Source organism: Rhinopithecus roxellana, chromosome 16, assembly GCF_007565055.1.
Source record: "Rhinopithecus roxellana isolate Shanxi Qingling chromosome 16, ASM756505v1, whole genome shotgun sequence".
Taxonomy (NCBI): Eukaryota; Metazoa; Chordata; class Mammalia; order Primates; family Cercopithecidae; genus Rhinopithecus; species Rhinopithecus roxellana.
The window spans coordinates 117,772,867-117,787,615 of record NC_044564.1 but is presented as its reverse complement, the minus strand read 5'-3'; the positions used below and the strand labels follow the sequence as shown (position 1 = coordinate 117,787,615).

General features: G+C 43.0%; 1 protein-coding gene across 1 annotated transcript in view; it reads right to left on the bottom strand.

Annotated features, from left to right (window-relative positions):
- LOC115892014 (astrotactin-2-like) overlaps positions 1 to 14,749 on the bottom strand; it is a 64,774-nt gene that overhangs the window by 12,806 nt on the left and 37,219 nt on the right. Inside the window, exons 3-4 of the mRNA XM_030919195.1 lie at positions 4,002 to 4,102; positions 2,147 to 2,330 (exon numbers count right to left, since the gene is read on the bottom strand). Coding sequence (XP_030775055.1) covers positions 2,147 to 2,330; positions 4,002 to 4,102 — 285 coding nt within the window. The remainder of the gene's footprint in view (positions 1 to 2,146; positions 2,331 to 4,001; positions 4,103 to 14,749) is intronic.

Here is a 14,749-nt window from a genome sequence, read left to right as displayed (position 1 = left end):
TGCACCAATGCCACCCTGGCCTAGAATGCTATGCTGTCTTCCTGGGACTATTATCACAACAGCCTCTAGAGCCTCACTGCCACTTTCTTACCTTGACACCTATAATCAAGCCAGAGGGATCTTTCTCCTTCGATGGTGTGATAATATTATTCCTTTTTGTGAAAAATACTTGAAAAGCTTACCATTACCCTAAGGAGATAAGACCAACTTCTTAACCTAATTTAAGGAGCATTCAGGATCTGGCTCCCACTGACCTCCCCCTTATTATCTCTTACCACTCCTGCTGTCACACACTTTGTTGCAACTACATGGAAATTCTTTAGTTGCTCCAAACACAGTGTTTACCAAAGTGTAGGCTGAGTTCCTCTAGGGTAGGGAAAGGATTTTAGGTGGTACTCAAGATGATCACAGACCCAATATTAAACAAAAATGAATCACATTTGCAAAAGTGGTTAGATTAGCTCTTGCATTCTCTTCCCCTCTTTCAGGTTACTTCAAAAAGAAAACATTGGGCCGGTTGGTGGCTCATGCTTGTAATCCAAGCACTTTGGGAGGCTGAGATAGGAGGATCACTTGAGGTCAGCAGTTCGAAAGCAGCCTGGCCAACTTAGTGAAATCCTCTCTCTACTAAAAAAATTTTTTAAAAATTAGCCTGGCATGGTGGTGGGTGTCTATAATCCCAGCCACTTGGAAGGCTAAGGCAGGAGAATCGCTTGAACTCAAGAGGTGGAGGTTGCAGTGAGCCAAGATAGCACCATTGCTCTCCAGCCTGGGCAACAAGAGCGAAACTCCATCTCAAAAAAAGAAAAGACAATCTTGGTTTGGGGCTGTGTCTTTAACACTTCTCTAACTAATCTCCCTTTTGAAGGGACAGCCTCAGGCTCTGCTAGAATTGAACAACATTGTTTTCTGTTTTTTGTCTTGTTCCACTTTTGTTGATTTTGTCCATTGTATTGAAGGGTTAGGTTTAATTTTCTATTAAGGGAAGATGGTGTTGGTTTTTCCTTTACAAGATGATGTTGTGTTTTCTGTTCAAATACATTTTTAATAAGAAGTGAATCTAAGAAAGAAATACAAAATAAAATATATATGGTGGTGAGATGGCAAAAGTCATAAAAGTGGTAGGCAAATGATCCAAAGTTGAGAAGAAAACTTCCACTGCCATGTAATATTTTCTCTTCTGAGCATTCCGTCAGGTAGTTTCTCTACTCCAAACACCTATCCTTCTCCCCAGCAACCCTTACTTACCTTACCCCAACTCAAACCTTAGGCCTCAGGCTCTCAGCCCCAGTGCAGCTTCATTGGGTGACCTAGACCAGATGCCTATGTCTCATGTGTGTTCCCAAAGAGTTCTGTTCTTCTGCTATCATGACACTTATTATTCCTGCTCTACATAACTGCCTGTTTAACTACCTGCAACAGGAAGTTATATATAGGCAGCAACCATTTCTACCTTTTTACCATTGCATTGTCAGCAGCCACCACATAACAGGTGCTGTTAAATATATGCTGAATGGATGAATGTTGCTAGATGCAAGACATAAAATGCAGCCACCACTGCATATACTGCTTTATGAAGCTTTAGATGATAGTGACTGTGCCTTAGTTCTGTTTGAATTATTGCTGATTCCTGGCATAGTGACTGGCATGCAGGACAAAAATAAAGCCTTCATACATGTTGAATTCATAAATTTATGTAGTCGTGTTCACTAATGGACTTTAGTCAAAATCATAGCTATTTACTGTAGAAAAACTCAGACTTCTTATGGAAGACTGAGAAAGGCCTTGGATTATGCGTCATGGCCCCCTGCCGTTCTCCTCCGTGATCTTGGTTAGGACACAGGCCTTCAAAGAGCCTAAGTTTCCTATCTGTAAAACGAGGTGGGAGATGAGCAAGGAGAATGATTAATGCAAAGAGCATTAATGCCCTTTCCCTATTAAACATTCCAGGAGTGCAGGAATCTAAAGTTCCAAGATTCTTTCATTCTCCCTGCTCATTTTCTATTTTTAGCCTTCACACGACTAAGGTGATAATCACCCTTATTTACTTGATAAAACCTATTCTCAGCCTATGGGGAAAGGGTCCAGAAAAGTCAACTGGAAGCAAAAAGAATATGCCCTTCCAATCACACAAATACGCCCATACCTGGGCCCCAGCTCATCCTCACTTCTCCAGACGAAGTCACCAAATTTTTCATAGTGAGAGTTGTAGTGGTGCTGGACTCGGAACAGCATCGAGGCTGAGACCTCCATCAGGGTGTTGTAGGCCATCTGCTGCTCCTTTCCACTTGTGTACCCATTGTACAGATTGTAGATCTTGTCAGCTATTTCTGAGAGGTCAGAAGGGCAGAAATTGATCACTGGGTGGTGAAAACAAGTAAGGATATAAGCATGGGCTTCAATAAGAAAGGCACAGTGGTGAGATAGTTTGCTTGCATAAGCTCTGGGAGCAGACAAACCTTAATTCCATCAGGAATACTTATTGACTGGTTGTGTTTGGTTTCCTATCATCTGGAGGTAATGATGTCTATTCTGGAGGTGCATTGGGAGAACTGAATTAAAGAGTGGATACAAAGCACTCAACACAGGGCCTGGCACAAAGTTTGTGCTCATAATTGCAAGCTTAATTATCAATATAATTATTGTACTTGTGATTTTATATACAATTGGCTTAAATAAACTGTCTTGGATAATCTCAACGTCCTCCTTCTATTTCCCCTTTGTTGTATTTCCAACACATTTCTGTGATCAGGTCTGATAGGTCCCCATTTGAAACACCTTTCAAAGAAAATCCAAAGGCTTCTGCTTGCTGTTCATGGTTATTCCTACTGCTTCAGTTACTCCTGCTAATGAAAGTAACTTCAATTCATCATGAGTAGAAGGTATATTCTTTCAGCTTCAAAAACCCTGATCGAAATCTCTATGTGGCCCTAAATCATTACTGACAACAGTTGCCACTAGGAGAATCTGGAAACTTAGAGTAAAAATGGGAGGAACATTTATGTTACCCTATTTTCTACTCTGATTTTTATTTGTACTTTTTTTTTTTTTTTAAAACAATGGACATGTGTTATTTTAAAATAAAATTTTTTAAAATTTATCAGGAAAATACTTCAAATCCCCTCTCCTTTGGTAGCATATAAAACATTTATAATTGAGTTTATTATTGAGCCATCTGCAGAAATGTCTGTCTCACCACCCACAATGTGAATTCCTAAAAGGTGGAGACCATGTCTCTACTGCATTGCTTGAACTTTTGAGAAATAATTGTTCAACTTTAAGTAGACCACCAGGACTTATGAGCCACTGTCACATTTTGCTAGACTTGATGCAGAAACTGCATCTACACAATGCTCAAGAACTAAGTATATGGTGTATCTGATTGACTAATTGTACTTTTTTCAGGTGTTTTTTTGCCTGCTGTTTACATCATGAACCGGGAGCACCAAAAACATTTAATCTTGCATGCTAACTGACTGATAATCACTGATGGTAGCTCTCTGCTGAGGATTCTGAGGCCACCATGGGACTGGATGGAACAGCATGCTGTGATCTGCTAATGATGTCTGCTATGGGCACCACAAGGTGAAATGGTCTTCTAGGTGCCATCTCTTCACTACTCTAGCAAAGACAAGTGGGAGAAAATGATTGGTCCCCGAGAAATCTAGGCCAAGGGACAAGATACAGTCATGGGGCTCTGACTCCCTACCATTCCAGGCCTGTAAGTCAGAACACAGATCATCTCTCTAAAAGAGGGGGAAGTCTTTCCACTGCCAAAGATATTGCTAGTCAATCTTAATTTTTTCCTTCATGAATTTGATTAATTTAGCTCCATGTTCCTCCTGTTCCCTTAGTGCCTGCCTTCACTTTCTTCTCCCTGTGCCAGTGTGTTGGTGTATGTGTGTGTGTATGTGTGTACGTTTAATGATTAGTGACTGTTGGGTACAGAACTTAGGGGAAATATGGGAGTTACCTTGGAGTTGAAAAACTGGGTTACCTACCTTCTGCCTTGTTGTCATCTACCAGTGGACAGGCCGTCCTCAGGGTCACCGTGCTTAGCTCTGAGTGCCTCCCTCGTGTATCCACAGCATATAGAGTGAACCTGCAGCACAGCAAGAAAACAGAGCACCAGGCTGTGACTTCACAGAAGGCCCTGGGAGTTGCAGGGAAGAACACAGAGTCATGGCACATTAGGCTACAGGAAAAATGATTTTTAAAAAAGAACAATAATTATACAGTATTTATTGAGCACTAACTGCCTACTCGGCACTTTGCACTTCATCTCAGCCTAAAAGGGAGGGATTTTTTTGTCACCCACATCTTGTCAATGAGGACACTGAGACTTAGATTGTGTATCTTTCCACTGTCTCAGTTCCTGAGGGACAGAACGGGGGTATTGAATTCAAGCCATCTGAGTCCAGGGTCTGAGAAGTGAGCCCTAATGCTATCCATTATGGCTGGATATATCCATTTATATATTCATTAGTTTACTCACTTAAGAAATATTTATTAAGCATTTACCCCACACCAGGAAGTACTTTAAGTGCTAAGGTTATAAAGATGAACAAGAGAGTCCAGGTCACAGATCAAAAAAATAAGTAAAAATCAAAAAGTAAAAACAAAAAATCAGATAATCGTTTAGTGTGGAAGAAAATATACCAGAATAATGAGAAAAAGACTAATGCGGGAGTGTGGGGAGTATAGGCTTCAGAATGTAGCCCATGAAAGCCTTCCTGAAGAAGAATCTTTAGGACCTAAGACCTGAATAGTGAGAAAGAACTGGTTTATGGAAGGAAGACCTGGGGAAAGAGCATTCTATGTAGGATGCTGAGGAAGTACAAAGGTCCTGAGGAGAGAAGGAGCCCAGACAGTTGAAGACATGGGTAGCCAGTATGGCTGAAACAAAGGGAGATGAGGTAAAAGGTTGGTGGGAACCTTGTAGGCCATGCCAGGGAGACTGGGGGTTAATCTGGCTATAAGGCATATCCCCACCTTTCTGTGATGTCATCCGAAGCTCCATGCTATATTGGTGGGAGCAGACACAGCCTGTGTGGCCTTAGAAGGGAAGAACTGGTAAAACATAGACCTGGTAGATTCAAGTCTAATCCAGAGCACTTAATTCTTTCTAGAGCAGCCTCTGTCCTCTGTCCTATCTTGGGGAAGCTCTGTGACCCTTGTATTCCGAGATCTCCAAGTTCTACAGTTAAGCAAAGTCTAAGAAGGGAGCAGAAACGACTTTCTAGGTGATGTGAGCCTTAGAGGCCAAAAACAGTCTGAATAGAAGAGTTGAGCATCTGAGTGCTCTGTCTGCATCATGCCATCATTTTTCACTAGCTTTTAAGGGTAGAGGCAGTAGTGTGAAGTGGGTAGAGGGTTCCCTACATTAAGCAGAAGAGACTGGCATCCTAATGGCCCTCTTTTCTTAACTCCTCCCCTGCATCTCAAAGTATCCCATGTTATAAAATAGGCAAAACACTATGATTACCAAGTTTCAGAATGGTGAGCCCTGATTGGCCATACTTACTTGCACTTAATAATTATGTTGGTTATACAAATTAATTATTAAGTGCTAAGACCCTAATATGTGTCAAGCACTGAGCTAAGAGTTACCTACATTAACACAATCAGTTCCCCAACACAATCCTAAATGACAGGTACTATTACTCTCTTTATTTTATATGTGAGGCTCAGAGAAGGGAAACAGCATGTCCAGAACCACTGGTAATTACTAGGATTGGCAATTTAAACCTTGGTTTCTCTGACTCTAAAGTTCATACATGCAACCACCCTAAGCTGTTGTCTTCTGATCACAGTTCTATAGAAACCAACTCTGTAAAAATGTGATTCCATTAGCTACATTTGCTGAACCCCAACTATGTTGAAGCAGTGCCATCTCATACGTTTTCTGATCTTATGAAAACATGCTAAAATAATCACCCTCATTATCTACACCTTTCAGAAGATAAAACTGAAGATTAAAAAAATTAAGCAATGTGTCCAAAGTCACAGGTTCAGAAAATTAAGGAGCCAAGACGATCATCTGTCTTACTCTAAAACCCACGCTCTTTGCTCTCAGCTGCCATTTTATTGCTCCCACTTGCAAGCTCAGAGGATCAAATCTGGGTTACCTACATGGGCCCTGCCAGCTTTGACTTCCCATGACCTGAGGCCTCAAAGGTTGTTTTAATAAAGGGTACCATGAGTCAAAACTTCTTGGTACAAAGGAAGCAGGGGGTGACAGAGGAAGGCGCCCGGTCTTGGAGATGGCCATATGTGGGTTCATATTCCAGTTTTACTGACTAGCGTTGTGAACTTGGGCAAGTTGCTTCACCTCTCTGAGCTCACTGCACCTCTCTGCACCCAGCAACTGTGATAGAGAGACTGCCACCCACCTCACAAGTGCAGTATGGATAGATGTGAAATTTAAGTGCACTGTGAGGTAAGTTATCATTGGAAAGCCATGCAGAAGGGTTGAGAACAAGATCATAAATAAATTCGAGGAGGTGAGAGTAAGCAAGTGGCAAGGTGGGAAGTGAGAACAGCATTGGGCAACATTATGTAAGCACTTATCATCCACATATGGACCCATCTAGAAAGTGGCAGAGGCAAGACGTAAACACTAGCATGCATGTCCCAGAGTGCATGCATGTCTCAGAGTGCATACACTTCAGCTTGGGTACAGCATATTGTTGTCATTTAACACAGTGCTAGGCACATAGTAGGCACTTGATAAATACTGGTATGAATGAATGAATCAAAGCGTACCATCTCTCATTTCTCAATTTTAGTTTCTCCATCAATAAAATGAGGTTAATTTCACAGACAGTACATGGTTGTCTCAAGGATGACATGGAGTGATGCATGAGAAAGTGGCTTGTAAGAAGAGGATTTTTATAAAGACCATACATAGAGCACTTATTAGTGCAAGACAATACATTTTTAAAATGCTTTCTTGGAGTTAGAAGATGTATTTCAACCAAGGGAAACATGGAAGGCTTGTAGTGAATAGAATATATGAATGAAAGCTCAAAATATGAAAAGTAGGAATATGTTTTAACACTGCTTTCTCATAGGCCACTTATGTTCCTGTGGTGCTTCTGCAATCCATTTCCTCCACCCAAGAGGGCCCAGGGTCATCTCGCTGCTTAGCCAAAGAGCATGAATAAGAGAGCCCCCACCATGCTGGGGAAGAAGTGGTCTTAGGTATTCATGCCATAAAAACTGGGTAGAATCCTTGCTTTCTCCAATTGCTGGCTGAACATTCTTTGGGAAGTCACTTCACCTTCTTTGAGTCTCAGTCTCCTCACCTGTAAAATAGGGTGAAATTATCCATATCTCACAAGTTGGGGGTCAAGACTCAGTGATACAATGACAATAATAGACCCAGTTCAATATTTGCTCCCTAAAAGGCAGCTTCTATTTTTGTTATTATAGTAACCAAACATGCCAGTGGGGACCTCGAGATGGAGGAGGCCTCACGCAACCCTGCTGGGGGGTGGAGAAGGAGGAAGATGTCAACCTCACAGTCCTGGGTCAAAAGTCACAAGGCCATGCGCTTTCTGCCTGTCTCAGATGTAATTGTAGAACTGTTCCAGAGGCACATCTGAAAGCTGTTAGGGGACCAGGCAGGGCCTGGAGGGGTTATTTGTGAAGGGTAGAAAGTGGCAGTCCCTGATAATGAAGGAGAGAGGGAGAAAGAGACAGAGAAAGTGGGAAGTAGGGGGACAGAGACCAAGAAACAGATACAAATATATACCGCAAGCAAATCCATACAGCAGGAGAGTGAAAGACGGAGAGCCAGGGACAGAGAGAGACAGAGACAGAGACTGAGGAGAGGGAGAGGGAGAGAGAGAGAGAGAGAGTAATCAGACCTCTGAGTTTCTCAGGATCAGAAAGAGTGTTAGCTTCTCCCTGCTCAGTTCTGTCATCGTCTCTCTGAAGCAAGCTGAGGTTCACTGATAATTTGAACTAAAACTCCTGTACCATCAACTCCCAATCTTGATTTTATAAGTGAAGAAACCAAAGCCCAGAAGGAAAAACAACTTGTGCAAAACCCAATTGCCAATAAGTTCATACTAAAGACTCTGGCATTCCTGACTCCTCCTCCAGTGCTCTCTCCTACATTTCCATGCCCTGGCTGATTGAGGTCCAACGTCTACTTACGGGATGCTTTCATTATGAAAGAGGTGGCTCATGGATAACATTGGGTGGTCTATTTAGGAACCTGGAGCTCCAGGCCCAAACCATTGCTATTCCTTTGCTTGGCCTTATTTCAGGGGAAGGAAGGTGGCTGACACCTGAATTTGAGTACCAGCTTGTCCACAGACTGTGTGATACGAGATCTTGCATACCTACAGTAATACAGCCTCAGTGTATTGGGAGGTTGAAATCCAAACAAACACACTGTGTGGGGAAATGCCTTGGGATGACTACTCCAAAGTATTTTTCAGTGTTTCATTGTCATCCTCAGGACATCATCTTCATCATCCTTAGGACAAAGGTCATCACTCTCAGGACAAACTCCTCAACTTGGAACCCCCTCATTTGAGCTCTGGTCAGAGGTCTAGGTGTGCTTGCTGACCTTCCTCCCTACTCTGTTTCACAGCAGAGACATCTCCAGCTGCTGATGGTTCCAGAACACAGATCCCACCTCCGAACCTTTCCACCGATGGCACCCTCTGGCTGAGTCGCTCATCCCCTTCTTCACTTGACCCCTTTCCACCTTGTCCTTGAAGCATCACTCAAACCTTACCTCCTCTGGAAAGCCTGCTTTGACCCATCTGAGAAGCTGCTTAGCCCTCCTTTTCCCCTGCATGGTGCCCATGCAACATGGTGCACATGTCACACAGCTAGGTCAGCACCCCTTCACTTCTCTCTTGCCCCTATGAGTATGTGACTGTCTTCAGGATCAGAATATGGTTCTGCTCATCTCTAAACACCTACACCTGGTGCGCCAATGCTCAGTACACACAGGTCAGAATGAATGAGCCTCATGAATGAGGCTCATTTCCCTTTCCTGGAAATCAGTCTTTCCATCTGTAAAATGAACAGAAGATGACTAGATTGAAGGGTTACTAAAATGAATGGAATAACAAGAGGGCTAAAGGCATGGCTTTGGAATCAGACAATTTGTTGTTAAATTCTGGCTTCTCGTACATTGGTTTTGTGTAGCCTTGTCTCAATGTACTTACCTGTACAATGGGCATCATAATATTAAAACTCACCATGGAGGGTTCTTGTTAGAATAAAAGACAGTGCAGCATGGAAAGTGCTCAGCACAATTCCCGACATATGCTATGCAATAATCAATAAGCAATCAATCGCTTTTGGCATCATCATTAGGGTTAGTACTAAGCCACTGCCCAGGGCTCTGACTTCACTCCCAATGAGAGTAAGTGGTCCCAGTGGAGATCAGAGGAGGGTGGGTAGAAAGGAAGCTGTTGTTGGTCCCATCCAAGACCCCCAGACCTCCTCACAGCAGGGGTGAGAGAATGAAACCAAGAAGTTAATTGGCGGTGAGAGCTTCTCACAGATCTGACAGGGGGTAAGAGCAGGGACAGAGCCCTAGAGGCCCACGTCAGGCCCAGGTCCCCGAGAGTACAGGAGAATGCGTTTGAAGTCTCCAGGCCAACGCCTGCTCTTCCCCAGCCACAACATGATTTAGGCATTCTGGGGAGGCAAAAGTCTCCTCGCTGATTTGAAGGGAAACAGATGTTTCCAGGCCAGAGGCCCAGGTCTTGTAAAATGCTCCTTCCCCCAACACAGCTTTGGCAAACAACTTCCCGTTAGCTCACGCCCACCCCTCCCACCCCCATTGCCATGGCTCCCCTCCCTGCCACTTCCAGCACAATGTGGCAGACAGGGGCAGTAGGAAAAGCACCCAGTCCCAGCTTAAGCTTTGGGTCTAAGAAGCTGGATGGCCAGGAACTCCTCAATGCCCATCTCTATGCCTCAGCCTCCCATCTCTGCAGTGAGGGAATTGGACCAAGATCACTGCTGAGGGATAGGTTAGATCTAATTTTCTAGGAACTGAGAGTTGTTTTTTCTTCGATAGAGCTTGTATTACACGTTCCAGACTTTTCTCCACTGGATTCTGTGGCAAAGAGCATGGACTTACAAATAAGACTGTTCTGGATTTCAATCTGGACTCCACCTGGGCAGTAGTAAGAAGGTACTGAGCAAGTAGAAATTTAACCATTGAGCCTCAGTTTCCTTATCTATAAAATGGGGACAAAAGTTTTATCTTGTGAGATTGTGAGAATGAAATCAGAATGCAATCTCCCTACCCATAGTTTAGGTTTCTTGTGGACAAAATCAAGTACTGTATATTTTCCCTTGTACTATTCATGATGCCCAGACAGTCTGGATGCAGAGAAAATGTGTAATAGTGTTTGTGACTGATTGCTGATGGGAAGACTGCTAGACACTCTGAAGTCCAAAGCCTCTGGTTCTGAATCCAGCTCTACTCAAGTAGTAGAAAGAGCGTTTCTGCTTTTATGATCACAATGAGGCAGGGTGTGTAGGGGTTAGAACAGACACTGGAGCCCTGCTACCTGAGTTCCAATGTTTGTTCTACAACCTACTATATTTATGACCTTAGCCAAGTTAATTGACCTCTCTGTTCTGTAGTGTTTCTTGTCTTTAAAGTGTATGGCCGGACGTGATGGCTTACACCTGTAGTCCCAGCACTTTGGGAGAATGAGGCAGGTGGATCGCTTGAGCCCAGGAGTTCAAAACCAGTGTGGGCAACATGGTGAAACCCCATCTCTGCAAAAAATACAAAAATTAGCTGTGCATGGTGGCACACACTTGTAGTCCCAGCTACTCGGGAGACTGAGGTGGGAGGATCATTTGAGCCTGGGAGGTCGAGGCTACAGTGAGTTAAGATGGCACCACTGCAGTCCAGCCTGGCCACCAGAGTGAGACCCTGTCTCTAAATAAATAAATTAATAAAAATAAAATGTATATGATAATATTATCTATCTCGAAGGGATGTTAGAGGAATACAGTTCATGAAATGGTGCTTGGCACATGGTAAGTGGTAAGTTAGTATAACTGTTATTCAATGTGCATGTGTTTACACAATTCATCTCTTCTATAATGGCTTTAAAACAAGACCTCTGCCCCAGTTCTTTGACAGTTCACCTTGAATACGGGCAGGCTCATGAGTGCTTTGACCAGTAGAGCAAAATGGAAGGGATGCCGTGTGACTTCTGAGTCTGGGTCATTAAAGGGGATGCAGCTTCCACCTTGCTCACTGAAACATTCTCACTTGGAACCGTGAGCCTCCATATAAGATATCTGAGTGCCCTGAGGCCACTGTGGTGGGAGGAAGACAAGCCATAAGGAGAGGCCATATGTGGATGCTTTAGCAGCCCTGGTACCTAGGCTCCAGATGGATGAGTAAAGAAGCCATCAGATAATTCTCACCCAAGCAAGCAAGTTACTCCCAGCTTTTGAATTCTTGCAGTTGAGGCCCTACTCTTTGTGGAGCAAAGAAAGCCCAATCTGCTATGTACTGTCTGAATTTCCAACCCACAGATCCACGAGCAAAATCAAATGGTTATTTTAAGCTGCTAAGTTTTGGGGTCATTTGCTGTGTCATCAATAGTAACTGCAACAACTAACAAACATTGCAAGCAGGATCAGCAAACTACAGCCCGTAGTCCAAATCTGGCCCACTGCCTATTTTTGTAAATAAACCTTTCACAATCACACTCTTTTGGTTTGCTTTGAATGCATTTTCTATGGCTGCTTTCACACTACAATGGCAGAATCATGTAATTGTGACAGAAATCACAGCACCGTCAAGGCCTAAAATATTTACTATCTGGACCTCCAGAGGAAAGCTTACTGACTCCAGTGTAGAGCTTTGAAAGTACTAAATGGAGTATCTTTTGCTTACATTATTTCATTTAATCCCAAGGTTAGAAATCATTCCCATTTTAGTTAGGCTCAGAGAGTTCAAGTGACTGATCCAAGGTCACACAGCTCTCTAACTGCAGGTCTAATGCCTCCATGGCCTGTTGAAGATCTAGACTCCATTTTGAGTAATAATGGCGTTGGGTAAGTCCCACCACGCTTTGCTCTCAGTTTCCCAGCCTAGGACATGAGGGTATTGGGCAAGCTGGTCTAGAGAGGCTGCCAAAATTCAGATGTCCAAACTTCCCCCCAGCTGAGTGCTAGCTACCAGGCAAAGTATTTCTGTTCCCCTTTAGTCTAGGAGTACCAAAGTGAGGCGTGAGAATGAGTCACCAGGGGCTGCTATGCATCCCTGCTCACTCTCACAGGCAGCCACCCACTCTTGAGCACCAGAACCCAACTTTCCTGTCTCCCAACTCAAGCTGACAACTCATGCTTTCTGCCAACATAAATATTTAATTCTAGTGCCCGGAACAAAGAGACCATCTTGGTGTTAAGGACTCCCATCCTACATCCTAGTTTCTACTTTCAAAACAACAGTCTGAGGCATGATTGGGAGGCTCTGGCTTAGAACAAAGGTAAAGCAGTTTGTGGTTGGGCTGCAAACACCAGCTCCCCACACTTGCACTCCCTTCAACCCCTCAAGCTGTATGAGCTAACAGGCAAAGAATCAGGGGAGTGGGGAGCTGGCAGGGAGAGTTCTGCAGGAAGGCCAAGTCTGGAAACCAGTGTCGGTTCTAAGCTCAGGCAGAGGTGACAGCAACCTGGAAATAGTGCTAGGCGTCCACTGTTCTGACTGCTAAATCCCCTGAAATTCACTGGTATGTGAGCATCTCCCTAAAATTCATAGTGCAGTGAACATCAGAACTCAGAAACAAATAATTATAGTATTAACACTTAAAATTAAATGAATATAAGTTGGTTTACAATTAAAGTGTGTTGAGTGTATCTTCAATACCTGAAGAGTGAGTAATTATCACAGCAGCTCCACTCTGTGTGCCTTGCCATAAGTGAATGCCTATAAGGTGCTGGGCATTCTGCTAAGCAGGGAAGAAACACCCATTAAAAAAAAAGAGTGGGGTTTTTGCTGTCACAGAGCTCACAGAAGAGCAGGGAGATGGTCAAATGAACAAGAAATGGGACACAGTACTATAAGCTCTTCAATAAAAATGTATTCTTGCCCCTATGTTTGCTTCAGGTGTGTCTGTTCTTCCTTCTTTCAAAACAGCAGACTAAGCCTTAGATATGAGTTTAAAAGCTACTATGAACTAGACCTTATCTTGCTGGATCTTCTGTCTGCTGCAAACTGGGATTGTCAACCACCTACAGGACTCTCATTTTTTTGTGCGAAAAAAATGATGACAATTCTTGCCCTCTCCATTCTGAAAGACTTTGAGGAGTGAATGAGACAGTGGATTTAAATACATAAATACTATGCAAATGATCTGTGTGAGTATATTCATTCACTCATCAAATATGAGTGACCTGATCTCTCTTGAAAAAAAAAAAATGCAGGTTGGCATATTTCTTGGCTTTAACAACAATGACTGTGTTTGTCTTTTTTTTTTCTTGGTCTTCTGTCCCTTCCTCTCCCCATCCTCCTTCTTTTCCTCCTCCTTCTTTTTATTCAGGGTGTGGACTAAATGATAACACATAATTGTACTAGCTATAGTACTTAATTGGAAGATGTTCATATTTTAACAGGCTGTTTTAGGGTAAAGCAGACACAGACTAACCTTATGGTCTCAAGTTAAGGAACGAACTGAACACAGAATGCCCAATTATTCTACTCCAACTTGCATTCCAGGGATCTTTGAAGCAAATTGTAGGCTTTAAAAAATATCTTTATTGTATATTAGACAGCATCTCTGAACTCAGATATAAATAATAATTTTTAAAGTGACTTCAGTTATAGAAATGACTTTTTCAGAAGGCATCACTTGGAAGTATGTTGAATTGAGAGGCAGAGGATATGATGTGTAGGTTTCACCTTGTCATTAACTAGCTATGTGGCTTTGGTGGCATTATTTGCCCTCTCTGCACCTCAGTGACCTGTCAATAACCCCATGGTGATGGTGTGAGGACTAAATGGTGATTATGGATGTAAAAGTGCCTTAGGGATTCCACACACATTTCCTGGGCACATACTCTGTATCAGATACAGTGCTAGAAGCTTTTACACAGTTGTCTTCTGTTCCCTTTACAACTGCCTAAGGGGTGTGTATTATTAAATCCTTTTTACAAGGAGGCAAGTGAGCCTTGGAAATTTGGATTGACTTTCCCAAGGCTACAGAGATAGTAGTAGTAGTTCAGCCAGGCCCCAACATAGGTCTACTCACTCAAAGTCCAGTGCTCTTTCCAAATGGATAAAATTATTAGGCATTCATTGGTCCCAAGTGGGTCTTGAGTCACAGTTCAGAGGAAGTTAAAGTTTATTAGGAGGATGAACTCCATGTTCCCAACTTTTGACAAGGAAGAGATCTTACAACAGGAACACACTACTGCTCCCTTCAACACTGACATCACTTCTCTTCCCACATCTGACCCTAAAGCCCTTTTCTTCTTCCATGGTGTCTTTAAGATTGAATTTTGCCAAAGCCAAGCTCAGAGGAGGAGAGGCCAAGCAGAGGCCACCAACTTGGATTTACTCTTGGCCATTAAGTTAGGGAACACTATAGGCAGAATGGTTCTTATCTACTCAGTTCTGAGCTGAACTCAGTTCCCGTCTCATATGTGAGTTCTTCTTTCCATGAGTGGAGGGGTGGGAGTGGGAAGAAGAAACAAGCCCTGTGCTGGGGAGTCTAAAAGACTGAGTTTGCATCATGAC